Raw genomic sequence first — 27,665 nt, 5'->3', positions numbered from 1 at the left:
TGACAAGGGTGTGTGTTTGTCAGCGGTGTCAGTGTGTGTCAGATTGGGTTTGTGTGACCTGGTGTGGAGGCATCACATCACAGCTGTTGGCTGGATGGCTGGATGCTGTCGCATCTGCTGGATCATCTCTGACATCCCCGCAGCCGCCTCTAGCGTTGCTGTGCACATGGGTACACACACACACACACACACACACACACACACACACACACACACACAAACAAACACAAACACACGCGCACACCATCACTTTGTCACCTCATCACAGCCCCTTGAGCCGTCCTGCAGTGATGATGAAAACAGAAGTGTAACAAAGACTGCTGAGTCGGAGACTGACAGGCAGATAAGCGGACGCACAGGCAGAGTGAGGCGAGGTGTGTGAGTGGCTTGTTGACCCGTCCACATGCAGTTACCTTCCAATGCCTCGTACGCTTTACATCACATGCATCTAATCCTGCAGCCGGGCTGATCAGTGTAATCAATAATATATCAACATCCTGATATGAAACTAGGATTTTTGATATTCTAATATCATTATATGGCACACGCTCTGTCTTTTGTCTGCTTTACAATATATGGATACAATTTTCTGTACTTATAAGGCTGTTGTAGCTGTTTTTACTTATGACTTACTTATGATTGCTTATCAAAGATCTCTTGGATGTAAATATGAAAGCACCAGTAGTCGTCCCTGCAATCGTCACACTGTCAGTATCAGTGTTTTTGGTCAAAGTAATTGAAATATTCGATTTTGCCCATATCTCACTCAGCCTTTAGGCTCCAGTGTGTCTCCTGTCCAGCCTCACGAGCTGCCGCAGGTGGCTGTTCAAATGGAATGAAAGGAGATAAGAGCACATATAATTAAGAAAATCAGAATCACCAGCACTTCTCACAGAAAGAGGTTAAAAGGCTTTATTCTTACAGATTGTCCGAATAATATACACTATTGAACATGGATTTGTTTGAAGCTTTCTGCTCCCTAAGGAAGGCTGAATGCTGGATGGTTAGAGAAGTTTTTAAGCTCCATTTTGAAAAAGCCAGTGGAGTAAACACTTTTTACCTTTTTTGAATGAAGAGTGCCTTGTTTTTGTTTTTTTTTTTCTCTTGTTTTGTTTTGTTTTTTAATTCCTTGATGCACCCAAAGAGCACCTTCTTAGACATCGTTCATCCAAATGTATCATGCACTTTTTAATTTTTTTTTTTTTACATTTAAGACTTCACTTAGTCATAATAGCACCATCTCTTCCCTGCCGGTGCTTCTCTGTTGGATTGAAGACCAGATTTATAATACTGATTTAAGGGGATGTAGCACCGTGCGTCATCCAGGAAAATGTTGCTTCTTTGGGTGTGTTCCAGTTTCGCTCCTCATATGAATGCAGATAAGAACACATAATTGACATTTCCATCAGCCTGCTCGCTCTCAGTTGACATTTTTAATGTAGCAAAGCTTTATTAAATAAAACTGCTGAATGACTGATCCGTGATGGGGGCAGAAATTTTGATGGGAGGTTATTTAAGTATGCCAAAATAGGTTCAAATCACAGTGGGTGAAAAGAGATTTTTCTTGTGTGCTAGGAATAAATTTACGGTCGCACTGTGTCATCTCATAAACTTTAAATGTGTTGTGGATTTTCTCGTGTGGTGTTTTGGATCGAGCCTGGCTGCTGCTGTCACCAGTGAGCGGTAAGGGCCCGGTGTATTTATGCTGAATTGCTTTCATTTCCTCTCTTTACTGCATCTGAATGAATCAACAAAACTTCAGTGGCTTCACACTACTTGCTGCCAGATCCAGATGGCTTACATTTAATAACAGAGATGCGAAAGCACCCTACCTTTTCCATCCTGCGTATCCTCTCCCACCTCTCCTCGCTCCGCCTCCGGCTTCCAGCCCCCAGCGCCGCTCAGCCCTCCGTCCTTTCACCTTCTGCAGCCCTTCATGCACACATCAGGCTGTGCGAGCTTGCTCACTGAGGTGAAAAAATCTCATTTTTTTTTTTTTTTTTTTTTTTTTATTATGAATGACTGTGCCCGCTGGCTGTTCAAGCTCATGCCAGCTCAATTGTCACATTGTTTATTGATGTGAGCTGTTGACAAATTTACTGTGTGTTAATCCAGATTTGTTATCTGATGACATGAATTTGAATAACGAAGGGAATTGACAGACTGTGCCTGAAAGGAAGAAGCTCTTGGTTTCAGCTGCTCCTGCAATTTAACGCTGTAATAAGTTGTTCCAGGAGATAAACCATGTTTTTCAACAGCACATCTATTTATAATAGGGATTCAACCTTATTATCGCAATGCTGCATCCCACTCTGCATTGCTTTGTACGTGGAAACCTCTGTGACTATGTTTTGCCAGATAAAATAACTGTTATGTGCAAGTTATCCAGTGTCACCCGTACAGTAATGACATTTTTAATGACAAAAGCCATTATTAACAGTAAAGAGCTGCCATATCTTGGTTTGAAAACCTTTGTTCAAGTAATTAGAGTGATCATCATGCACCGCTCTGGTAGAATTATGTTCTTGTTACAATAGTACAATGTGATGCACCTTACCTAATCTCATCTGACATGCCAAATGCAGCGCTACAAGCCTGCGTGTATCTGTAAGATTTCATGCATCATAGCTGGAATCCAGAAGAGGAGAGGATCCTCAGTCTGGATTAAATATTTGGCTTCCTCTTGCAGTGTTTTCATTTTGGTTATTTTAATTGTGAACACTTAATATTTTGTAGACATGACTCACTACATAAGAAAGGTGCTGTAGGTTTTCAGGGAGGGTTAGTATAGACCAGGGGTCAGCAACCTTAGGCTCGCGTGTAAGTTTAAGTGATGGCACACTAACAATCAGTGTGCAACAGAGGAATATTTTTTTTTAGGAAATGTTGATGTGCCCTCCCATCTGAATGCCACATTAGCCTCCCTCTTGCACAGCCTCTGGCTCTTACGTGGCCTGTTTTATTCAGTGTGATTGATGGTACAAGCTCCTGCTCCAGTCACGTCGACAGCGCCGGTTCGGGCTCGGTAGACGATGACAGCCTTCCTACCTAAGAAACCTGAAGTAAAGGTTAGGGCCTGCCAGGCCTCATGGAGAGAGAAGTGAGGTGCCTTGTGTGTTTCATTTTTTTCAAAATGCTGTTTGCCGAACTTCAAGTGTTGAACGTCATTCCGAGACAAAACATGAGAAAACTTTCTAGGATGAGACAGACAAGGCTGAATCCATCAAACATGCATGCTATGACGAACTGTGGTGAAGTGGTGAACTCTCAGGGCTCTAGTTTCGCAGACCAGGCGAGGCGGGGGCGTAGCGCAGATGCGCTTCGCCAACTGGGTGTGGCCAGGCGGATTTTTCAAGTTTGGCACGCCGTTCTCGGTGGCGCAAGTACTCCGCCGTCCCTCCTACCGGCGCAAGGGAGGAGAGAGGGCGTGGAGTGGGTTTGACACAGCCGATTCACATGTAACCAATCAAATGAGCCCCTGTCCTCGCCTTTAAAATGCGCTGCGCGAAGGCGTAATGAAAGTTTACACAGCTGACATGGAGGTCTACTGCCGCAGGCCGAGCGGAGCTCAGGAGACAGGCGCGGAGCGGAGACCGGCGAGCAGTGCGGACACGTCACCAAAACCTCACAGGCAGGCTCCCGGAATGTCAGGCACATGAACGATGCAATAAATACCGAAAAAAACACTATTCAATGCTACGATCACAATCAGCACATACATATATCTCCATATCAACTGTCCCATCACAGCTGATGTCAGATCAAAGGAGATTGGCACCGTTTGTGCTGATTGTGAGGTTTTGGTGATGTGCGCCAGCCAGCCAAACTTCCACTGCGCCAGCTCCGCTCCGCCTTGCGCTGAAAGTAGACGTGGTTTCAGATGGTGAGCTTTTGGCGCACCTCGGCGAAGCCTTTTGGCACGAAACTGTCACTGCGCCAAGCCGAATCTGTCGGCACCTCCCCCCGCTGCGCCGCCACTCCCATCTCGGCGAACCTCCGCCTGCGAAACTTGGAAACTGTCCGCCTCTGCCGTTTCGCCGGTCGAAACTAGCTCTGCGCGGGGTTCGCCTTACTGCGCCACCCCGCGCTGCGCCGGGAAACTAGAGCCCTCAGAGTCTATTGTTGGTATGCATGTTGCTTATATGGGAGTGAATTATTATGTCTGATCCTTTGGAGATTTGGATTTTCATGTAGTATCATAATTACACTTAATGCTATTGTTGATATGGCACAAGGATTAACAAGGGAATTTAAAATTGCCACTTAGATTCAAAAAGGTTGTTGACCCCTGGAATAGACTACCCTCATACTTACATGCACACACACACACACACACACACACACACACACACACACACACACACACATATATATATTCACCACATCGCCACGGAGTTTCTTTGTCGGTGTTTGTGTAAAAATGATACGGTGTTTATCAATGCCTGTATAATAATTCACTCCAGCCACCTATTTTTCACTCGCTTTAATCTTATCTCAGCGTGGCATGTATCATCTTGTGAAAGGAAGGATGAAATGAATTTCATTTGGTTTTCCGGCATGTGTGTTGCACTCCTCGTGGATTCATTCATCAACCAGAGGTTGTGTTCACCTCGGTCTGCTCGGTCCCCTTGTTATTATTATGATGGACTTTCTTGAAACGTTACGGATTTGGCTGAAATGTGGTGGACAGATGGTCCTTGGCTCAAGGATCAGTAAATTGGATTTAGGAGGTCATCTGAATTGCGAATTGACTTCATGACTCACTTGACCATGTGCAGCTGGGGAAGTCAGGGATCTCCAAGTCAGCTGCTAAATAGTGTTATGGTACTTAATGCTAATCGATCAAATTATAAACACTATAGAGGCTGCAGCTTTGCAGTTTGCAGATTTTGTTCAGCCTCTTTTTTGTTGCCGTTTTTACCCCATGATGTCCAGATACTGCGTTGGCTGTCTCTGAGCTCTCGCTGTATAGAAAACTCCCCCCAGCTAAAGCCCATCCAGCACAGCATCTCCTTTGTGTGATCTGCCGCACAGAGTCGAATTGACACACTTCACATTGAACAGATAAATTGTATGAACTGATGTTTGGGAGTGTAAAAGATAAGATGAAACTTTAATGATCCCCATGGGGGGAGTTAGGTCGGTGCAGCAGAAAAAAGGAATAGGAGACAGTAGGGGAAAGACAAATCCTCTATCAGCAATATAAAAAAAACAATATAAAACCTTAGCAATAAAAACAGTAAAAGATTAATGGCACAATAAAGTGAAGAAATACAATGTAGGCTACACCGTGTACAAGCTGCGAAAATGCGTATTGCATTCCCATAAAGAGGTCTTTAGAGGGCCATGTATATGTGCAGAAATTATGCCCCCATGAATTGGGATATATTACCAAGGAAAACACATCCAAATGATCTCTCACAGTATCACCAGCCTACATTATTAAAGGATCGAATTGGAAAAGTGAAATATGGGCAAACATATGCAGAAAAATGCCCACAAATACTCCAGCGGGGAGGATAATAGCAGTACAAGATACTTCATAGAGCCAGCTCTCATAACCAATAACCATCATCAATAAATGGTAAATTGCTAATTAAACTTGAGTTAATAGTTATTTTACAATTACAGACAATGAAATGTTTACTTATTACACCAATTTTTATTTTATTTATTACCAATTTATCACTGCACACATCATAACATTTTATACACAATATTAAGTTTTTGTTAATGATTATCAAATGATTTGTAAACCTTAAAGAAATCATTGTTAAACATCAACAAACATATATTGGATATATTGACGAACCAGATATTCTTTCACAATCTGTTAAAGAGGTAATAATTGGTTTGTAAACCGTCTATAAATATTATTTTGATGGCTATTATAAAGTTTCAATTGATTTTATAATATCTTGTTAAATGGTTAGTAAATACTTTGTAAACCATCTATATACAGTATTTGGATGCTATTATAAGGCTGTAACTTCCATTTCTAATAATCAGTTCATGATTAATAATTAAAAATATCTAACTTTATAAAGGCTGTCCAAATAATGTTTAAAGATGCACTACACAGCTACACAACTATTTAATAACTATTAATTATCTAATACTACCATCTATAGCAACTTTATAAAGGCCATCCAAATAATGTTTAAAGATGATCTACAAACCAATCATTACCCATTAACAAAGTGTCATAAAATATCTGGTCCATCAATATATCTAATCTATGTAATGTTTGTAGATGTTTAACAAACAATTTCTTATAGGTTTACAAATCATTTGATAATGATTTATAAATACTTAATATACTGTATATAAAATGTTATAATGTGTGCAACAATAAACAGTTAATAAGTAGCTTACTATGTAATAAGTTGCCATCATTAATTGCCATTTCATTGTTTGTTAACTAAAAAATAGCTATATATGAAGTTTAATTAACTATCAAGATACCATTTGTTAATGCTGGTTATTATAAAGTGTATTATAAAGCGTACTGCCCTGGTCGGAGATGTAAACAGTGTTGCAGGCTGTAAGACACAGATGGGAACAGCGAGCCACACAACCAGGTTGCGAGCATCGTCTATTGGATCATGTGTGCCGAGCGTGGACTCTGCCCTGCCAACTCCAGATGGGAGACACCGCAATGTCTGATTGAGAATGACAGAGCCAAGATCCTGTGGGACGTCCAGGTCCGGACGGATAAACAAGGACAACTAAGCAGACACCGTGGTAATGGACGAGGAAATGAAAACAGCAGCGGTGACAGCCATAACAATTCCCAGGGCCTGAGAAGTACCAGGGGCTGAGAGAGAGAGTGGAAAGTGAGGGCAAGCGGTCCCAGTGGTGACAGGAGCTCTCAGGGCTGTGACCCCCCATCCACCCCCAGACTGGGAGAGTGGATCCTCAAGATGTGAGGAACAACAACTGACAGTCTCTAGAATGAGTACGGCGCTGGTGACACCTCAGATAAAGTCCCTGAGTCTCTGGTGGGAGACTCAAAATTCGGGAAGATGACTCATTTAATCTCTTATTCAGGCTTAAAATCCAGTTATCCTTAAAACAAGTGAAAAATCTGCCAGCGAGATGAAATAATCCCACATGAATCCAATGCTAACCAACCTGTTTCTGGATTTTTCTCGGATCAAGTGTCACTTTCTGATTGCTCTGCCTCATTCGTCTTCGATTCAACACATCTATTCTTGCTCCTAGAAAAAAAAATCCTGAAACTACATTGTAAACAAGTGGGATTATTTCACCTCACTGACAGCCTTTTTTTTTTTTTATAGTTGTTTAAAAAAAACAAGACCGTAACACCTTGTGTGAGGCTAAAAGACTTGTTAAAATGAGATTTTTTCGCACTTTACATGAAGTGTTGTGACATTTAGGTTAGCGTCATAAAGAACCACCTCCATGTGGTTAAATCTGCTGAATCTCTGAGAGTCCTGGTTCAGGTTTTTGTTTTGTTTTTTCTCCGGGGAATCATTTCTTGTTTTCGCTTCATATTGACTCTTCACATTTGGCCATTTGATCGCCTGTTTATGCCTTTCAGCTCCATTTTTGTTTCCATCCGTGCTGTACATCTTTGGCATGCCTTTTCACCATTTTACAGGATCATAATTTTTTATGCTGTGTCAATGGAAGGTGAATGCAACCAAACAAATGATGACTGTATTTTGAGTATTTGCGTAGCGCCGTTGCTGCACCCGTGATGATGAGATCGCGAAATTGAGCAACGCTGATAAATTGAAGTGGAAGGGTCATCTGTGGTCATTTTCCTATCGTGAAACAATCACGTTGTCTATTTCCCCGTCTTCCCCGCTGACACTTGCTCACTCTGAGGTGACAGGTTGAAGGATATTTCCAAATCTCTTTTCCTCTCCTTTGGGGCTGTCTGCTGCAGGCAAATCTCACCCTCCTATTTTGCTCTACTCCTGTTGATCAGATTTGATTTGGCTGTCGTTTTCTCACATCTTCCTGAAGCAGGAGATGGAACGGCTGTAGCCGGTTGACCGTGCGCTCCGGATTGTTTGTGCATTTTATTTGTTTGTGCTGCGGCATGCGAGTTCCACATCACCGTGGTTTTTGTTTTGTGTCCCCCCACTCAGGAGAGCTCTCCTGTCGTGACTGTCGGAGGCTCCGATCAGCTCTCCTCCCTCCAACGCGTCTCGGTAGTCTGGCTTTTCAAGGGCTGGCTTGAGCCTGCTTTGCATTCTCCTCCCGTCCAAACACTGGACTTTTTACATCCCGCACGGCTCTGTTCAGATCCAGTCTCTCGCTGACCCCTCTGCCTCCACACCCTGCTCTTTTTCTCCTCACTTGCATCGATGTGTCTCTACAAGTGTGTGTTAAATTCCTGCATTATTACATTCTGCTCAGTGCCTGTGAACAGAGGGTAGAGAGGGGGTGCAAAACCATGGGGAGTGGGGTGTGCGATTCAAATGGACAGTCTCTCTCTCTCTCACACACACACACACACACACACTCACACTGGCTTGTCTGTCAGGTAGGGGCTCTGCACACTCTGCAGGACTCAGGCTGTCACGGATGACAGTGTTGCCGCATCACAAGTGGACAAACCGTTTTAGTCGTGCTCATCCACAGGTTGCCTCTTTTGTCGGCTTCACAAATGATCTGAAACAAAAGAACGCAGAATTGCCGGTGACAATCTGGTGCTTCCTGTTTTTTTTTTTTTTTGTTTTTTTATGTCCCTTTGCTTTGATCAGGTGGTGGAAATTCCACAACAATGAGCTTCCAATGTTTTTGATGTGCAGCGAGAGTGATTGGGGTTTCGTCTTTGTTGCACTGATCTTGTCTTACCCCCCCTCTCTCTTTCTGTGTGTGTGTGTGTGTGTGTGTGTGTGTGTGTGTGTGTGTGTGTGTGTCCCAGCAGATGTTATGGAAGGGAAGAGCGCCATTCTGCTGGGCATGAGTCAGTGGAACTCAAATGACCTGGTGGAGCAGATTGAAACTCTCGGACACATGGAGGACCAGTCACATGGTGCGTTCTACACAAACACACTCGCACATGCACACACACACGCACACACACACCCACACACAGTGTACTGTATAGCCTCGAGCCCAAGAAGAGGTGCAGCTGCTTCTGTAATACTAATAGAGGATTAATGCAGGACTGCTGGCTGGACAGACAGACAGACAGAAAAAGGAGTGAGTGCAGTATTTAGCCTGAACTGCACCACCACTCTAGCCCACCTCTGTACGTTTCCCCCTTCCTTTATTGATTTGTTAGCACTTTGTTGTTTTTATAGCCTTGATTTTCGGACATTTCCCCTTCCCCTTTCCTTTATTTGTGTTTGAGTTTATGTGTAGCCTCCTCCACCTTACCGCTCTGGTTTGAAGGCTATGAGGATTAAGGCAGCAGCCACCGCTCTTGATTTTGACTGAAAGAGGTTTTTTTTTTTTTTTCATCCTTGCCAAGAGAATGAGAGTCTCACATAATGCAACGCATGCAACACTTTCTCCGCCGTCTGTTTGCTGTTTTAAAAATTTACCACGTGCTTACACCACTGGAGAAGTCCCATCATTATGAATGCATGCCGCTTTGTTCAAACCCGCAGAATTTTGTTTGAAATTCAAGTGGGGATGCCACAAATACGTCCCGCTGATTTACAAGGAACAGATGCGCAATACGTTATATATGTTCAGTTTGATTTGATGGTGCAGCTACAAAGCAACGGCATGTGGGGTTTGAATTTTTCCCTCAAAGCCTGATGCAGCTTTAATGACGCACTGTAACCGGCAGATACATCCAAAATATATATGGATAGATATGTGGCATTGCTGTACCATATGGGGGAAAAAAAATCTTACTTTGAAGAGAAAATTAGAAGAAAATCCAAATGCAAATAAATAGATGTATGTAGAAACGGTGGTGAAATATACAGGTGAGATGAATCATCAGCGTTCCCCAACGTAAAATGATTCTCCTGACGATTTCTTCATCGGAGAGGGTGATTTGTTGAGATTCATTTAACGAAATCTTTGATGTGATTATCCAACCACGCTAACGGAATTACATGTTCCTCTGAGATTAAACACACTGGATTCTTACCTTTGCGTCGTAGTGAGCCAACAAGTTCGGTTTGTACCTTTTGAAGATGATAAACGAGCACGGAGTTGTTGCTCCTGCGCGCTCGCTGATTAACGCACATCAGCGGTTTTAATAGAATAGTGGGATTCCCACGGCAAGGGGTTTTTATTGAACAGAAGGTGCTTTCAAAATCATCAGGATTAAATTGCTGTTCTATTCTTTTGACTTAATCTCTGTGTATTATGAAGTAATACCACTAAACTGAAGTGGTGCTACCACTGTTGTTATTGTTAACATATATCACATATATAAAGATGTGGTGAAGATTGTGGTAAAGATATTGATGTTCTTGCTGTCATGATTATTATTTAATAAGTAACCCAAACCATACATTTATTCATGCCCGGTTTTTTTATGGAGTTCTTTGAATATCATCTTTCTTGTTTATCTCACCAACCCAGGGCATGACCTGCAAGAAAACTGTGAGCAAGAACGGGGTGGCTTGAGCAGAACACGAATAACAATCAAGATATCAGAGATAGTTTGGCCATAGGAGGGATTCATCGTTAATGCGATCATCCTCACTGTCAGCTCAGCTTCTCCGCTCCCCCGTCAGTCCAACAGAGAGCTCGTAGGCTCCCCAAGAAAATATGCAGCACTTGTTTTTGCCTTTGTTTACTGATCAATGGCCTGGCTCTTGTAAAGGTCATCTCTGAGGTTTGACAAATTGAAGTAGATATGCTTTTAATCACAGTGGTTGTGGTCTCTGGCCCCCTCCTGCAGAGACAAAAGAGGAAGCTCACTTAGGGGCACGGCGCGCTAAATGTCAGCGTGAGATGCACACGGTGTCACTGCAGCGGCCTGAAGCCGGTGTGCATCTGACCTCAGACATGATCGCACGGCGCCCGCAGATGCTGTACTTGTGCCTCTTTCCCACCACCTGAATAAAGCCGGTAAATATTAAAAAAAAAAAAAAAAAGGTGCAGGCGCCGGCCGGTCTGCCTTTTGAAAATGAAAGCTACAGCACAGATTAGATACCTTCTGCAAATGTAGTCAGTGTGAAAGCGCATCTCGTACAGCAGGTGCTCTCCATTTCAATCACACCATGTGACTGCGACAGCAAAGCGTGTGTGCAAACACACTGTAATAATAACACATAATATTGTGTTCCACTGAAGCCCTTATCCGGTCGTGCATTCAGCTCTGTGATATCATGTTTCACTCGAGGCATTGCGAGCCCTCGGAGGTAGACAGAGGGCCTGCTGCTGGACTGCAGTGTCGTTCCACAGCTGAAGTTGGTATTTATCTAATTGCTTTGATGATAATTGTGTCTTATGAGGTGGGCGTGGTTCTGTGTGTGTGTGTGTGTGTGTGTGTGTGCATAATGTTTCTCTCTCTCTCTAACTCTCTCCCCCAACATAAGGTGCACAACAACAAAGTCAAACTTGCCTGAAACAGAAATACAGTTGAACATGGTGCTGCATACAAATTTGTGCCTACCTGCCGTGGCTTCGCATTGTTCGTTTATTTACCCCCCGCACCAGTAAGGGCTCAAGGAGATTAAAGAAGTAATTGTAACCAAGGGAAACTGGAAATAGCAGGGACAAAAACTCAGAGAACAACAACAACAACAACAGCAGCAGCAGCAGCAGCAGCAGCAACGGCGGCTGTGGTGCAACAAAGCCGGCCGAGAGAATATGAGCACTGAGAGACGGGTGGATCAGTCTTAAAGGTGCAGATATGCTCTAACAAGCACAGCAGCCTGAGCCGCCAAAGGATTCATTTTCAAAGAGCTGACCATGAGGTGTTAGCATCAAGATGTAAACAAAGGCAGCGAACCGCACAAATAGATTTTGCACAATGCGGCACAGACAGCCATCTTTTCGACCAAGTGCAAATGGTCACGCTCCGGCGGCGAACGCATGAAGAATCTGACTCGTTAAGCCTCCAGGGGCCGGATTCTCTAAAGGTTCTTACGATTAAATTCCCTCTTAAGTTCCACTTTGTTCTTATATTTGGGTTTAAGAAGAATCTTAAGATATTTTTTAATTCACAAACGAAATATCTTAGGAACCCAAACAAAAGATCTTAAGAATGCTCGCAACTTTATTCGTATGCTTTTTCTTAAGAATAAATGGGATTCTTGAAATAAATGATCTTACTATTTTTCTTGAATACTATTGTAACTTTAAAACAGGTAAAGGTCGTCTTAATTAACCACATGCTGCGTAAAGGTAAGCTATTTTTCAAACATCTTTGATAAATTTAGAGCCAAATTTGATTATATAACATAGATTAATACCTTAATAATTTTACATTGTATAAGTTAACATAGTGATAATCGTTATCTAAACTGTAATTCAGCCTAATATCTAAGCCAGTATTGAGACACATATAGGCTATTGTTTCTGAATCTATATGAGGAGATTTTGTTTACTCACCAATCACCACTCAAGTGTCAATTATATTTAGATTCTATTAACTAATAGGTTAGTAATATCGTCGCTGTCCAATACAAAGTATGTATCTCAATTTTTGAGAAAACACTTTTATAACATCAAATCAAAGTCAAGACCATAATGGATATTGTTTTGTTGTATTTTAGATGGAACTGCTGTGGGTTGCTGTGGCTAGAGAGGGCAATCCAGAAAGGCCTCTGAGAGACCGGATGGATCCCCTGGCCCTTCCTGGGTAGATAGCTGCGAAGTTCACAAGTGGAAAAAATCAAGAAGTTCGCAAGATAATGTATAGTTCTTAACCCTTTATAGGGCAAGTGACTATTTTTGGTAATTTCAGAAATTTTACATATCAGGCCCATCCCCTGTCTCAGTTAGTTCAATAATCATTTGGTCTTCACCCAGCCAATCAGCAAAGATCGCTCTACATCCCAGGTCACATGATTGTGGCATTTGACCAATCTCATTGGCTTTGATTTTCTATTACAAAATGAAAATTTTAGAAAAAATTTTTATAGAAGTAATAAAGTCCTGTCATGTTCTCTAATAACAGTCTAGGGTTGGTTTTTTGAATTTCAACGTATTTCAATGAGTGCCCTATAAAGGGTTAAGAAAATAACGGGGAATAGCACTTGAGAACATTCTTATGAACTTCTGATTTTTTCCTCTTACGAAACGCCTTAAGATTATTAGTAAGAACTTTTTAGAGAATCCGGCCCCTGGTACACTGAAGCCAGCTTGGCACTTGTTATTCCCAGGAATGTGTCCCTTTTTTTTGTCCTGATGTACCTGCTGAGCTTCGTCTCTGCTGCAGGTGCACCATGGCCTTTATGGGGTTAGTTGCTTCCCCACCTGGTTACTTTAGAATTACTGTCAGTGGCTTATCATAAGGACAAGGCTGCAGTGAATGGCGGTGCAGGAGTGGCTTGTTGGGGTTGTACTCACTGAAAGAGATTGCGGTGTTGTGCCGGCGCAACAGCACCGCGCTTTCCCCGAGAAAACAATCTGCAGCTCAGATCTGTGATCATCAGGAAACCTCAAAGGCTCAACTTGACCGCTCTCCGGCAGGACCCGTGTAGTGTTTATCAGGTAAAGCAAATGGAAGAGTGAGATCCGCTCGCCTTTGATCTCCATCTGTTTGTGTTTTTCCCCGGGACCCTAAATGGGTTTGCAGCCTCCCTCGCTTTGCTCTTTCTATTGCTCCTTCATCCCCGCTTTCACTGCCCTCCGTTTCTCCACCCATCCATCTCTCCCTGCCCTCATGTCTCCCACTCTCCTTTCTCATCTCATCATTAAGCATGTTCTCATGTCCCCCCCCCCTTTCCCTCTTTCTTCCCACACTTATATCACCACAAGCCTCTGGCCACTGTAAACACTTTATCTCTCAACAGAAGAGACCAACAGCAATGGAAAACCTCTGTGACAGGGAGGCATGCCTGGAGGACGACTCCCCCGTATTTTCCACTCCAGTCTGATAGTCCATCTACCACATTCATCACGGGGACGTTTTCGAGTCCTGTGATCTAACATCAGCCGCCGCTCCAGTGTGTTTGGGGCCCTCCATCTGTTCACTATGCACACAGTCTTATCAATGTATTTACGCTGCGCTCCTTTCATCACCATTTTTTTTTTCCCTACTTCATTCACTGACTGGAATATAGTCGGACCTGAAATAGCCACGTTATGTAACTGATCTCCTTTGAAAATTATGGGCGCTATGATAAACGAAAAACTTAGTGACTCCGATTTGGCCGCTGCGTTGGTGTGTGCTGCCAGGCTCAGACACCATTAGCTAAAATGACCGCATCAGAGCGAGAAGACAGTTTGGTTAACATGACTAAGTGATAAGATATGCCACACGAGCAAATACAAGCCAATATCCAGCAACATAATATGCGATGAAAACATAATGCCACACAAACTGACCCACAGAGACGTGTATTGAAGGGTAGACTGTTTTTCTATTTTGTCTGCCGCTCCTCTGCCCTCGATGCTGCCGCCCCGTAGTGCCATTCAGAGACGCATGCAGAGAGAGAAAAAACACAAATTTGAGCCCGCGACTCATCTGTATTCCACCCATCCGCTCCTTCTGGTCAAATCATTTTTAATATACTGCTCGTGGGCACAATCTCCCTGAAACTTTAATTCCCATTAAATAACATTTTTTCTCCCTTTTTTCAACCGCTATTTTCCCCTTTAAAACAAAACTGCCCAGAGAGTTAGAGCTGCAGAAAGAAAAGCATCTTGTCTCTGGAATAATAAAGGATAAAGAGAGAGAGAAAGGGAGAGAGAGAGAGGGAGGGAAAGAGAGAGAGAGAGAGAGAGAGGGGAGATCACTGATTATAAGGATTCAGTTCTTGATGTCAGGGGTATCAACCTGACATCATACGCTCGGTATATCTCTTATTTTACAGCCCTGTAGCTGAAAGCTTTGCCTTTGCTGATAAAGATTTTCTCTATCTTCCTCTGTGTGTGTGTGTGTGCATATGTGTGTGTGGGTGGGTGTCTCTCAATCGGTTCGTCTGTCTCTATCTGCGTTCTATCCGCATGTGTATGTTTGTACGTGTGAGTGTGTGTCTGTGTGTGTGTGTCTGTCTGTGTGGGTGGGTGGGTGGGTGGCCGTGCGCGCCGTGCATATGCGTGCGCTCCTGCTGCACAAGTGTGTGTCTGTGTTTATCTGCACGTGTGCGCACATGTTTATCTGACAGGATACGAAGTCAGAAATGTGTTGTGATCACACATTGAGCGCAGATAATCACACCCAAACAACGCGGTCGCTGCCTGGAGCTCGATGGCGGCGGTGGGAGGTGGTGGGTAGGGGGGTGGGGGGGGGGGGGGGGGGGGGGGCATATGAAACAAAAAGTAAAGGAAACCCATTTGGCTTTCAGCTCCAGATAGAGACATTAACGGCTTCTTTGACCTGTTATAAATGTTAACATAAGGAGTGCTGCTGTTTATGTGCAGCAAAAGTCGTATGTAACTGCTGAGGGATCTTTGGGTCAGACCGTGTGTGTGTGTGTGTGTGTCTGTCTATATGTATGCGTGTGTGATCGGAGGCGGTCAGAGGGGTTTTTCACGCCGTGGAGCTGGTGGCGTCTCCTGGGGTCTTCTCACAGTAGGGCTACACGACAGACCATGATGTCAGCACCAGCGAACAGATGGCTGAGCATGTTAGCATGCCTCCACGGTGCCAGCGGTCAGTGGGAGCCGCTCACCCAGTCAGGAGAAAACAGTTCTCCAAATGAGCAGCTTAACCTGCTGCTACCTAACAGCACTCACTTGAAGTCACCATTAAATAAGAAATGACCTCCTTCCCCCTTTTTGGTGAGTTTCCCATGTCATTGTCAGAGCCATGTGCACACCAGTTTTTTTTTTTTTTGGTCCAGCTCCGATGTGACCTTGCACGGCACAGAGGACATCTATGAATACATAACTTTGACTGCATGGTAAATAGGACAGCTTATGTATTTGTTCTGTACAGTTTGAAATTGAATTTACTATTTCTCAGTCAAAATTACATCGCTGACTATTAATACAAACACTGGCCAGGTTGAACAGGTAGGGGAGCGCGGGGTAGAAACTAACGCGGGGTAAGTTGTAACACGGACTTTTAAGGTAGTTGCACAAAGTCAATCGGCAAGTGCTTCAGGTTAGTTCGTCACATGATCGTAAGAGAGCCTTGCGCGAATTTTGGGGGGAATTGGCTGCATTTTTGAGGAGATACGTGTAAAAGTGTGTTTTACCACCAAGTAAGTGAATTTCTTTACCTTTCTAATTTTTTGACTACTGAACTGTGTGCGTGTGTTACCGAATCCAATCTTTCATCAACGTGTTAAGCATCATGTTGCCTAAAACACTGCACTGATTCAAAACATTTAGCTAACTCATAGTGAGTCAGGTTTCAGACCAGTGACTACACAGTGGGGTTGGTCGTAACGCAGTGTTACAACTAAGCCACAATAAAAACAACTGCATATTTGTCACTAACATAAGAGTAACATTAGCTACATAGTGTAGCTGTTTGTGTGTGTGTGTGTGTGCGTGCGCGTGTGTGCACAAGGTGGAGCATGTGTGTGTGGATATAACATGTGAGCCCCTATCATCATGGGATTTCTACTGTATTCTTTCTAGTAGCTAGTGTATATTGAAACAGATACTCCAACTAGTGTATTAAAAGATTTTTTTCTTCTGTGAGGCTTACAAGCCAGAGTTATGATTTATGTGGTGTCACAATAACCCCATGTGGGATGGGTTGATTGTCTTTATTCATTCATTCATTCATTCATTCATTCATTCATTCATTCATCCACAGAACGATATTACCTCTGCAGTCTGCACAACACTGCACATCTGTGTGGGTTTTTACTATTATTATAAACCAATTTTTTTATTTCCTATGGTAGGCGTATAGTATTCTTGTAATATCCTAAATGGGACTCACGGCGTACTTGTGGTACTGTAGGCCTGCGTTTATATTTTTGGCCACAAGACTTTTATGGCAATATTGCTATAGTGTCCCTATAATATTCCTATAATATTAAAGTATTAAACTGTGTTAAACCAAACCTTTCTGTAAGTGTTACAACTAAGACTCCCTTCATTACAATTTACCCCACCTGTGGGGTAAATTGTAACATTTCTCTTCTTCCACTTAGGGTGAAATTCCACGGGAATTGTAGGTTCTAGAAACAAAGTTAAAGTGTTCATTTGTAGCAGAGATGTGTATGTTGCTTGTATTAAAAAATGAGTTCTCTAACTCCTACATATCCTACATTTTTTTTGCCTTTGGCCTGAAACGTTAGGTTCTAACCCTCGCTCCCCTAATATGGTGCAGTTTTGTCAGATTACAAAAGCAAGATGCCCATAAATTGCACTTTATTGTGACTTTTATTTACTGTAAAAATACAAAAACAAAGAAACCCTCAGAAATACCACTTACCGTTAATGCAAGTGGCCAGTGGCAGAATGTAACTAAGTGCATTTACTCAAGTACTAATGTGCAGTTTTATCTCTCTTTTATTTTGATCAGTCTTGTACTTTTTTTTTCTTTTTTTTTGTAATTTTATACTTTTTACTCCACTACTTTTATTTAACAGCTTTAGTTATTAGTTACTTTGAAGATTTAGCAGAAGTTAAGCTACTCAGCAGTGGCATATATAAAGTCATTTCAAATTCGCTCCACCTTAACCAGCTGCAACATGAAAGTGATGAAAGTAATGCATCAATAATTACAGTCCAATCACATGATATATATATGATTCTACAATGAGCCATTCTGCATAATGAGAACTTTTACTTTTGCTACTTTAAGTCTATTTTGATGATAATACTTTTGTAGTCTTGTAGTAAGATTTTGAATGCAGGACGCAGACAAATTATTTTTACATTGTGGTATTTCGACTTTTACTTACCACAGACACCGTTTGGATGGACTACTTGCACTAGGGCGAAGTGGGATAATATTCTTTTTTTGAATTTTGGTGGAACTGTTCCTTTAACAGTTCCTGTGAGATATCATTGTATTGACTCATACTTGTTCATTATCTTCTTACAGAAATTGACATTGACGTGTATTGAATCACAGCGGTGAGCTTCGCTGAGTCAGCGTTCTCCATTGTACATTTCCAAGAGTTTCATGTCGTATGAAACTGTGGCGCGCCTCGGTGAATTAAGCTGAACCCTTTGTGCTAAGAGCAGGAGCCGAACTTAAAATGCAATAGAAAACCAACTTTGCCGTTTCCTGCGCGGCTCTCAGATACTTCACAGTCATAGCTCTCTAACGAGTTGACTCACACTCCAGCGGGCAGGAAACTTTGAGGGCATTTCGGCATTTTCATACTCCCACTGACGCCAGGAAACTGCATTCTGGAAGCCATTCTTCCCGGTGATGAATGCAGTGCTTCGCCTCGCTCTCGTCCTCCTGTTCTTCTCTCTTCTTCCCATCTGCTCGGTCTAAGCCGACGGAGGAGTGATGAACAGACAGGAGACTCCGCAGGGAGGCGGGAGAGCGCCCGAGAGAGACAAAGAGCCCACCCTGTAACAACATATTTGATCAAATTCCTGGAGAAATGACAGTCTAAATCCTAGTTTCCTGGACGGAACGACACAAAGGGATGTGAATATGAATAGTGGATCAATAGTTCATCCCTCCCCAGCCAGCACTCTTAGACTTCCCTCGCTACCCTTTCTTTTTTTTTTGTCAACACTTTCAGCTTCAACACATTTATAACTGGGGTCCATTTTCTCTCTGTCTCTCCCAGGTAAGTTCAAGTGCTGAGAGATGTGCCGATGTGCTGTTCTGTACCTACTGTGATTTGGCGCCTGGCTGCGTTTGAAGCCACTGGATGCGGCCGCTGTGCTGCTGAACTCCGCTCTCCACAGAGCACTTTCTAGGTTAAGTCATTTTGTTTAGAGAGAGAGAGAGAGAGAGAGAGAGGCAGAGAGAAAGAGAGAGAGAAACACCCAGTATCACTAAATATCACTGAGCTTCATCATGCACATATTGACTGGCAGGATCCACACCCCCTGAGAGGAATCATAAAATATGAAAACATGAAAAAAAAAAGAGAAGAGACAGAGGGCTCCCTGCTGTCTTTGTGCCGGGGAAAAAAAAATTGGCCTCATAACCGCAGGAGGTTAGTTTACACCACTGAGCCTCAGCAACAGAAAGACAATTATGTCAGTTTACTCCGATGTCAGATAAATGTCTCATTCGCAGCAGAGTCTGGGAACAGCCTGGTGCCAAACGATGAGATCAACATTATTTCCACCGACTGTCTTCACTCTAATTGGCTAAACACACCTTTCTCTCGCCGGTATGCTTTCCAGCGCAGTGCCGTTTGTGAGCCGCAGGTCTTTGGACGCCGGTTTGGGTTGAAGAGGCTGCCTGCTTTGCCTGCCGCGTGGGCGTCTTTTGATTCTGAGGCCGAATCTCCGAAGCTTCTCTGTTGTAGTCCTCCTTTTATTATCTGTAAATCCTGTTTGAGTTGCATTTAACCAACAGAACACCCTCCAATGATGAGGTCTCCCGTGAGCCGTGACCCCTTGAACTGGGAGAGGCTTCATTTAAGCCGGGGCGTCAAGCACTATTTCACACCCAACTCCAAGGAAAAGAGAAGATTTTAAGTGATTTGCCCCTCTAATATTCCGATTGGTTATTGTCCTAACGAGCTATCGTATTATTAGGTTACGACGAGATAAGCTGCTCTGCTGTTTTAATGAGAGACGTTCCTCATTATAACAAGATCCTGAGCCTTTTATTTTGTCGTCACCATGGCAGCAATCCTCCGCCGTGGCGTGCTGGCGAGTTCCATCTCGTGTGTCTGTTCCTTGTTTGTGATAAAATCCAAGGGCTCGACACTGCCAGCCCGCCTATCAGAGAAGCCGAGGTGACAGACAGGCAGGTGCTCTTTGGCGCTTTACCTCTCTGACAGCAGCTGATAACATAAATAACGGCAGCAGCGCCTCAAACCAGCCTTATATCAATCCAACCTCCATAAAGTGAGCTATATATAATTTTAAAGTGCGTTTACCCCTCACAACAAAGTTGGGCGGCGGTTTTCTTCTCATCCCTGCCTATTTGTCTCAGGAGTTCATCTCACAAAATTACCCATGGATTTTTCTGACGGGGGCTTGCTTTTCTTTTCTCTTTCTCAACGTGCGCTTGTTTTCTTTAACTGCCACTTGCAGCTATATTTTTAAATCGAAACCCACAACGGCTCTTGTCAAGTTGTTATGACATATTAATCGTTACATCAAATTTACATGAATGGAAAATGTATTACAGTGATGGGATTTTGACGCCATTACCTCAGATTACTTTTGTGCTAATGGTTATTGCATTAATGATGATTATTATTACATTAACAGGTTCAACATTAGATAATCACAAAATTCACATCGCACCACATGAGACGGCATGAACTTTCTTTGTGATCTTTCATTTACAATGAACTGACCCAATAAAGTATACACATACACAATACTGTGCAGTTTCATGTCTGTGGATTGATTTGGAGTTCATTCATCTTTAAAAATGTCCAATATCACTTGATGGAGTGAAAAAAAAAATAAACAGTAATATTATCTCGAAGAAGATAGTACAAGTATCCCAGTCTGAGCCCAAACTATTGACACAGATGACGCAGGAGAAGAACAGATTCTTTATAATCCCACTGAACATTTGTGGTCATGACATACCGACCGGATTAACGCACAGTTTATTCAATATGATCTCGTCTCTCTGCCTCTGTGGTTGAGCAGCTGCTTTCATCTTTGCATTGACACGCACAGTAATGTTGGCTGGCATCTTTCTTAACGTTAGCAAATACAGCATAAAGCAAATATAACATACTGCATGTGTTGCTTATAGAGCAGTCCGCTTTAATGTGAAATATCATAGAAGCGTCAATTTTGAATGCATTCAAAATTGCATTATTTCACACACTGTAAATGTTGAGCTCACAATTAAATGAAAATTAACTTTTGCAACCGACCTATTTGTCCATGCTACGCTCACCTATTTTACAACACATTCAAAAGAGTTAACTAAATTTTTTATTTTTTGTACTTATATATACTGTACTTCATATGCATCTACTGTACTCCATATGCATCTACTATACTTCATATGCATCTACTGTACCTCATATGAGTCTACTGTACTTTATATGAGTCTACTGTACTTCATATGCATCTACTGTACTTCATATGAGTCTACTGTACTCCATATGCATCTACTATACTTCATATGCATCTACTGTACCTCATATGAGTCTACTGTACTTTATATGAGTCTACTGTACTTCATATGCATCTACTGTACTTCATATGAGTCTAATGTACTTTATATGTTGTCTTTTATTGTTTTATTTGATTGTTTTATTTGCCTTTTCCTTTTTTTAATTCCACCCTGTGCTGTTTTATTCTTTTTAATGTATTCTTTTTATTTAATGTGTTTCAGATGCTCTTCTTTTTATTGTGAAGCACTTTGAGCTGCAGTTCTTGTATGAAAAGTGCTATGCAAATAAAGTTTTTATTATTATTATTATTATTATTATATCAAAATAATATCACTTCCTCCTGGAGGACCCACAGCAGCAGACATCCAATTAAGCCAATAAAAACATCACATTTTTGAACAGTCGAGTTGAACAGTCCAATCAAATAAATCTTCTTCTCAGCGGGTGGCCAGCTCCGTTAAGCCCGGCCCTCAAAACCGGCTCCGGCAGGAAACGCATAAAAAATTAAGGGAGTAAAATTCACTGTGACTTCAGATGAGCAAACAAGTATTTTTTTTTTTTTTTTTTTTTTTTTTTTAATGAGTATGGCCTCTCTGCCCGCAGTATGTTATTAAGACAGTGAGAAAATAGTCGCAGGTTTTGATCTGAGGCCAGCGGGGAACCAACCATTCGACCTTCTCTGGGCACAAAAATGCAATTATGAAAACAAGCAAAAGCACCAAAGTATAAATGGTCAGATGTTGTGCTGTGCTTTGCTTTGAGCAAGGTAAAACTGTTGCAGTAATGAACTGTGTTTAAGGCTTTAATGGTTTTTTTTTTCATAGGAGACACACAGATTTCTATTGCTGTTCCTCAGAGGGGTAGATGGTGGTCACATGTCGGGACGGAGGCTAATGGGAATTTGGTAGCGTGTTTTTCAGCACCAAAAAAATTCTCCCATTTCTCCCATTCTCCCATTTTACGGCAAATCAAACATCAAACTGGACATCTGCGGAGATATCAAACAAGCTTAGATTTGTGATATTATAGTTAATGCCTCATATTGCAAGATGAAACATGAAATAGGGTGAGACTAGAGCGCACCAGAGAATTTATATTATGCTCAACCAGCCTTAGGAGTCTTTGAAACCTGAAATGAAACGCCTCACCCTGCTTCAAAAACCCATCTAGAGTACCTCTCAGGGGCTTTTTTTACCCTTCCAACAAAAAATACAGAAGTCAACTCAAGCTCTTTCCAGATTTATCCCCCCATGAAAATAGTCAAATTTAATACTCAAGCCTTACTTTGTGTTAAAGTGCTACTAATCTGAGATAAATTCATTAGCATGCCTATCATTGGAGTGATAGTCTAAATGCTGGGGCTTTCTACTCTGCCAATGGTAAATTAATATGATCATTTCAGATTCTTGTAATATTTGTTCATTTTAGCAAGGCAGTTTACAAATTTCAACATATTTGCCATCAGTCGCTTCACTCTAAGAATATCAATCTTGAAAAACCTGGTAAGAAATACAGGTAGCTGCTCATCAAACGAGGCCGATTTTTTTTTTTTTTTTTTTTTATGGCTAAATCCCATGATGTTTTCCTTTCCCAGTGTTTCTCCAATAAAATACTTCACAAGGTTTTTAGAGGAACTCTCTGTACTACCTCTCATTTTCAGAAAAAAAAGGAAAAAAAAAAAAAAACTCCCTCCATTGATTTCCTGTTACTTTGTGACCAAAATAGTGCTGTGTGCTGTGTCCCTTGTGTGTGCTGAGCTGTAGTTCCAGGCAGGCAGGAGGCAGCATGAGAGCGGGTGGCAGGCTGGGCTGTGGACAGACAGGCAGACAGACAGGCAGGCAGGCAGGCAGGCAGGCAGGCAGGCAGGCAGGCAGGCAGGCAGGCTCTGGGCTGGGAACAGAGGAGAAGGGAGCTGACAGTGCGTGAGCCTGTGAGAGCCTCCCATGACAGTCAGTCCCAGATGAGGAGGCCAGATAAACAAGTAGCAAAACACAGAGCCAAACACAGAGCCCAGATAGATAGATACATAGATGGATAGAAAAACGGGACAGAGGGAGGAGGAGAGACAGAGAGAGAGAGAGAGTCTCGGAAATAAGATGACACAGCGTGCACAGACTTCTGGAGAGGGTAATGAGTTTGGCTGGGATCCCATGATATGCTGCACCACCACACAAGCAGAGAAGCCTCCGTTCGGCACAGTTGGAAGAAAATGTTTGTCTCCGTCCCTTCATCTCCTTGTGTTGTGAAGAAGTGCATTGTCACTGTCTGCATCAGGCAAGCCAAAATCCAGTTCTGTGAGATACAGCTGCTGCAGCAGAGATGCAGCCATGTTTCAGCCGTGTGCTGTGAGCACTGGCATCTGATTCACTGGAGCCCAGAGGTGAATCGACCACTCACCCAGTTTGGAACAGGAACGAGGAGAAAATAACAGGTTTCATTAATATTGAAACTGGCTATCTTGTCCAACCTATCATGAGGCTGAGGTGGCTGGACCTCAGGGAAACAGACTGGGAAGATGAAGGAAGGTGATAGCATGATGTCTGACAGGGATGTCTGACAGTGAGATGGACACAGGGACACAATCAATATTCCTTTTTGTTTGTGGTTCTTGCATTGACCCTTTGTTTCTCTTTCTATTCCCTCCATCACTTTATTTTTACCCCACACCCTACCTGTCCCCTACCCAAACCATGCAGAGAACCTGTACCACCTGGGTGGCCCGCGCTGTGCACCTCAGAGCAGCATCGAAGGTCTGGAGGACCCGGAGGTAGGATGACAAAAAAAAAAAAAAAAAAAAGCATTCGGACATGTAGATTTACCCTCGTATTTGGCTTCCACACCTCCTGCCTGACACTATAATTTATTGCTGTGCATCATCTACTCAAAGTGCCTTTGAATCTTTACAGACGGCTTTTGATGTTGTTCAGTTCCGCTTGCAGAAGCTTAAGCTGGTTTTAAATGCAGATAAGTCAAAGGTCATGTTATTCTCCAGCGCTAGGTCACTAGCTATTCCCCCAGACCTTGTGACGTTCCAAGGAAATGTCATTGAGCTAGTCCCAAGTTATACGTATCTTGGCTTCATTATTGATAGCCAACTGTCCTTCAAGGCTCATACAGCCAGCCTGGTTACTAAGCTCAAGATCAAGCAAGGTTTCTATTTTAGAAACAAGTCTTGCTTTTCCTTGGCAGCTAGGAGATATCTGGTGTCTGCAACATTTTTGCCTTTACTTGATTATGGGGACATACTGTATATGAACGCCTCTGCCCAATGTTTGCGTTCTCTCGATACTGTGTACCATTGTGCATTACGATTTGTAACTGGATGTAAAAAGCTTACCCACCACTGTACCCTGTATGCCATATCAGGCTGGCCATTTCTGTCTGTACGCAGGCGAACACGCTGGTTGAGCTTTATTTACAAATCTCTTTTGGGCCTGGTTCCTAGTTATTTTAGCATTTACCTCCAAAGAAGCCAGAGCCATTATGGTCTGCGCTCCCACGAAGTACTAAAACTGACTGTTCCAAAAGTAAAAACGGAGAAAGGCAAAACGGCATTTAAATATGCCGCCCCTGCAGATTGGAACACCCTCCAAACTACTCTGAAGCTTCCAGACTTAGTTTCTTTCAGTGCCTTTAAGGACACCCTTCAGGATCTGGAGTGTGAACTTTGTGGGAAATGCTCCTGTCCTTGAACTCATTTGCTCATTTGCTGCCAACTACATCGAAGCCTTGTAATTGTTTTTTGTTTGTTTTGTTTTCCCATGTCATGGAACTTGTTTGGTCATGTGTTTAATGTGCTGCTGTCTTGGCCATGTCACTCTTGGAAAAGAAATTGCATTTTATCTCAATGAGTCTTATCTGGTTAAATAAAGGATAAATGGAAAATGGAAATGGGCCTTCCTCTTCTCCTCTCCCCCTCCTTCTGAACCCCTGTCTTATCCTTTCATCTCGACCTCCTACCTTTCGCAGAAGAAATGTAAGACCCACGTGTTGCTGCTCGTGGTGCACGGTGGAAACATCTTGGACACTGCAGGTGGAGACCCCGGCACGAAGGCCGGTGACGTGGCGACGCTGGCGTCGGTGCTGGAGAAGGTGACACGGGCACATTTCCAGGCTGCTGCCGAACATGTGATGATCAAGCTAGTGCCGTGCCCAGCTGTGTGCGCCGAGGCTTTCTCCCTGGTGTCCAAGTGAGTGGCAGCATCAAAGCAAGCACTCTCATTGATCAAAGTTTCAGTGAACCTGCCCTTTCAATATAAAAGTGTGTCATTTTTTTGTTTTGTTGTGGATTTTTTTTTTTTTTTTTTTTTTTGGCTTCTGCTGCTGTTGCTTTCAGCACATATTTGCTGACCTGCATTCTATTTGCTTAAGTGCAGAGCCCTGGTTTCTTTAAATCAGCAAGGAATTGGCTATGTTTAACCTCAGTTTATCGGCATGAACAGACACTAAATGGCAACGCAAATGTGCCATTCATTTTCAGTTGGAGGTGTTGATGAGTGGAGCAGCACCAGAGGTGTTTTTGCGAAGCAGCAGATAAAAGCTTGAGCATGTTAAATTTTCACGCAGGTGCATGATAAATGCAGACTCAGCCCACCAGTGCATTTTGCAAGAGTAGAAATCGGTTCGATGTTCGATGTATTCATGTGGTTCACCCGCTCACTGGAGTTTATCTTGGTAAAATGTTGTGCTATTTTCTCGTAGAAGATCAACCATGGCCGAGGAGAGGTTAATTTTAGCAGTTGGAGAATTCCTGAAGTTATTTGATGTTTCCTCAACTACATACCATTATATGAATAGAAAAGCTGCCTTATAGGAGCTGGTTGGAGCATTTCTGCAGAGACTTCTGAATTATTTATTTTCAGCCTGCCAAATTTCCCTCCAAATGCATTCTTTCATAGGCCTATACAAGTCAGTGTTTACTGTCTTTATCTCCATAGTGACACCCCCTCAACATTTGCAGACTTCGTGTTCCCCTTTTTGACAAGCAGAGAAAACGTGTACCGACACACGAGGATGATTTGCCGGAGCTGCCATTTGCCACCTGTTCAATCCTTTATGAGGATGAATTCTCCAACAAGCAATTTTGGGAGGCTATTTTATCTGACGTCACGCATGACAGCACACCATTTAAGCTTGTCTGACATTTGAAGGAGTCAGGTGGAGAATCTGAATGCGCCAAAAGCATACAGATTTCTAATTCAGCAGGCATTCCTCCAGAGGCCAGAGAGATGCCATCTTGGCATCGGTGTTGAAGGTTAATCAGGAAAATATATTGACCAAGGAACCCTGAGTAGTCAGCGCAATGTTAATTAGTATGCTGATGACATTTCTCAGCCCCTGGAAGCATGTGGCCATGTGGAATATTAAACTCATAACCTTTCTGACTGCTGTTTTTAACTGTTGGTTCAGCCCCCATGTCCTGAAGGACAGAGGATCAGTATGAAAGAGTAATGACTGCAAATGGCATCACTATATCCATTGATCTTGGGGTCTTGGAAAGTAATGTATGTGATGACTCACTATGATGTGTGTGTCTAATTACTTATCATTCAGGTCTCATTTGTTTTATCAGTTTCTGGGAGTGGAAAATAATTGTAGATGCACAGGCAGCGCCTCGGTGATGAGTAACAGTCGATGGATGTTTCTTTGGTGTAATAAGTAATCTAGAATAGTTTCCATGTAAACAAATAGCTCCTAGTAGTTTTCAGTGGCATTCTTTCTCCTGCTTTCCTTCACCTTCATAATTACCTTGCTCATGTCTGAAGAGCTTATGAAGTCTGAAGTATGATGGCCATTCCAATATTTAGATAGACTCGTGCTCTTTTTTGGGCATGTGCTCTGTCCATGTGTGTCTCTCTCAGGCGATGCTGCTGGCGATGCGAGTATGAGAGTTGCTCAGGCATAGCTAATTTTCCTTTCCCCACATTTCCAAGTCGTTACAATATGCAGCTTTTGACAGTATCACTTCCTTTTAGCCACTCTCCATTTATTTGCTGGGGATGTTTTGTCTGAATTGTCACTAATCAGCATGGCTGAGAAAATGTGCTTGTTAGAAGTCAAGGCTTCTATTTGGCCATGTGACTGACATTAGCCAGAGGAGGGTAATGACTGGAGGTGAGAACACTGTAAAAAGATCTGAAGCATGCTGGCGTTCACATTGATAAAATATTAAAAAGAACATCATCCCTTGGGAATCCAGGAGTTATTGCCACATTTCTCAGTAGCCTGTCCTTGCATGCATGTGGGCACACACACATACATGAACATGAACACGAACACAGACTGAGGCATGCACACACATCTGCAAATGTATCTATACACATTAAATCATTATTTTTCAAAAGAAGGAAATGCCATTTTGCTAAAAAGAGCTTCATGTGTTATATTAAAGGTCCAGGTGAG

The 27,665-nt window shown here is 42.7% G+C and overlaps 1 protein-coding gene across 1 annotated transcript in view; it reads left to right on the top strand.

The window, feature by feature from the left end:
* pitpnm3 (PITPNM family member 3) overlaps positions 1–27,665 on the top strand; it is an 82,957-nt gene that overhangs the window by 20,539 nt on the left and 34,753 nt on the right. The window contains exons 3-5 of the mRNA XM_030067713.1: positions 8,906–9,013; positions 23,960–24,030; positions 25,233–25,453. Coding sequence (XP_029923573.1) covers positions 8,906–9,013; positions 23,960–24,030; positions 25,233–25,453 — 400 coding nt within the window. The remainder of the gene's footprint in view (positions 1–8,905; positions 9,014–23,959; positions 24,031–25,232; positions 25,454–27,665) is intronic.

This window comes from Myripristis murdjan, chromosome 13 (assembly GCF_902150065.1).
Source record: "Myripristis murdjan chromosome 13, fMyrMur1.1, whole genome shotgun sequence".
NCBI lineage: Eukaryota > Metazoa > Chordata > Actinopteri > Holocentriformes > Holocentridae > Myripristis > Myripristis murdjan.
This window is presented reverse-complemented; position numbering and strand designations above follow the sequence as displayed.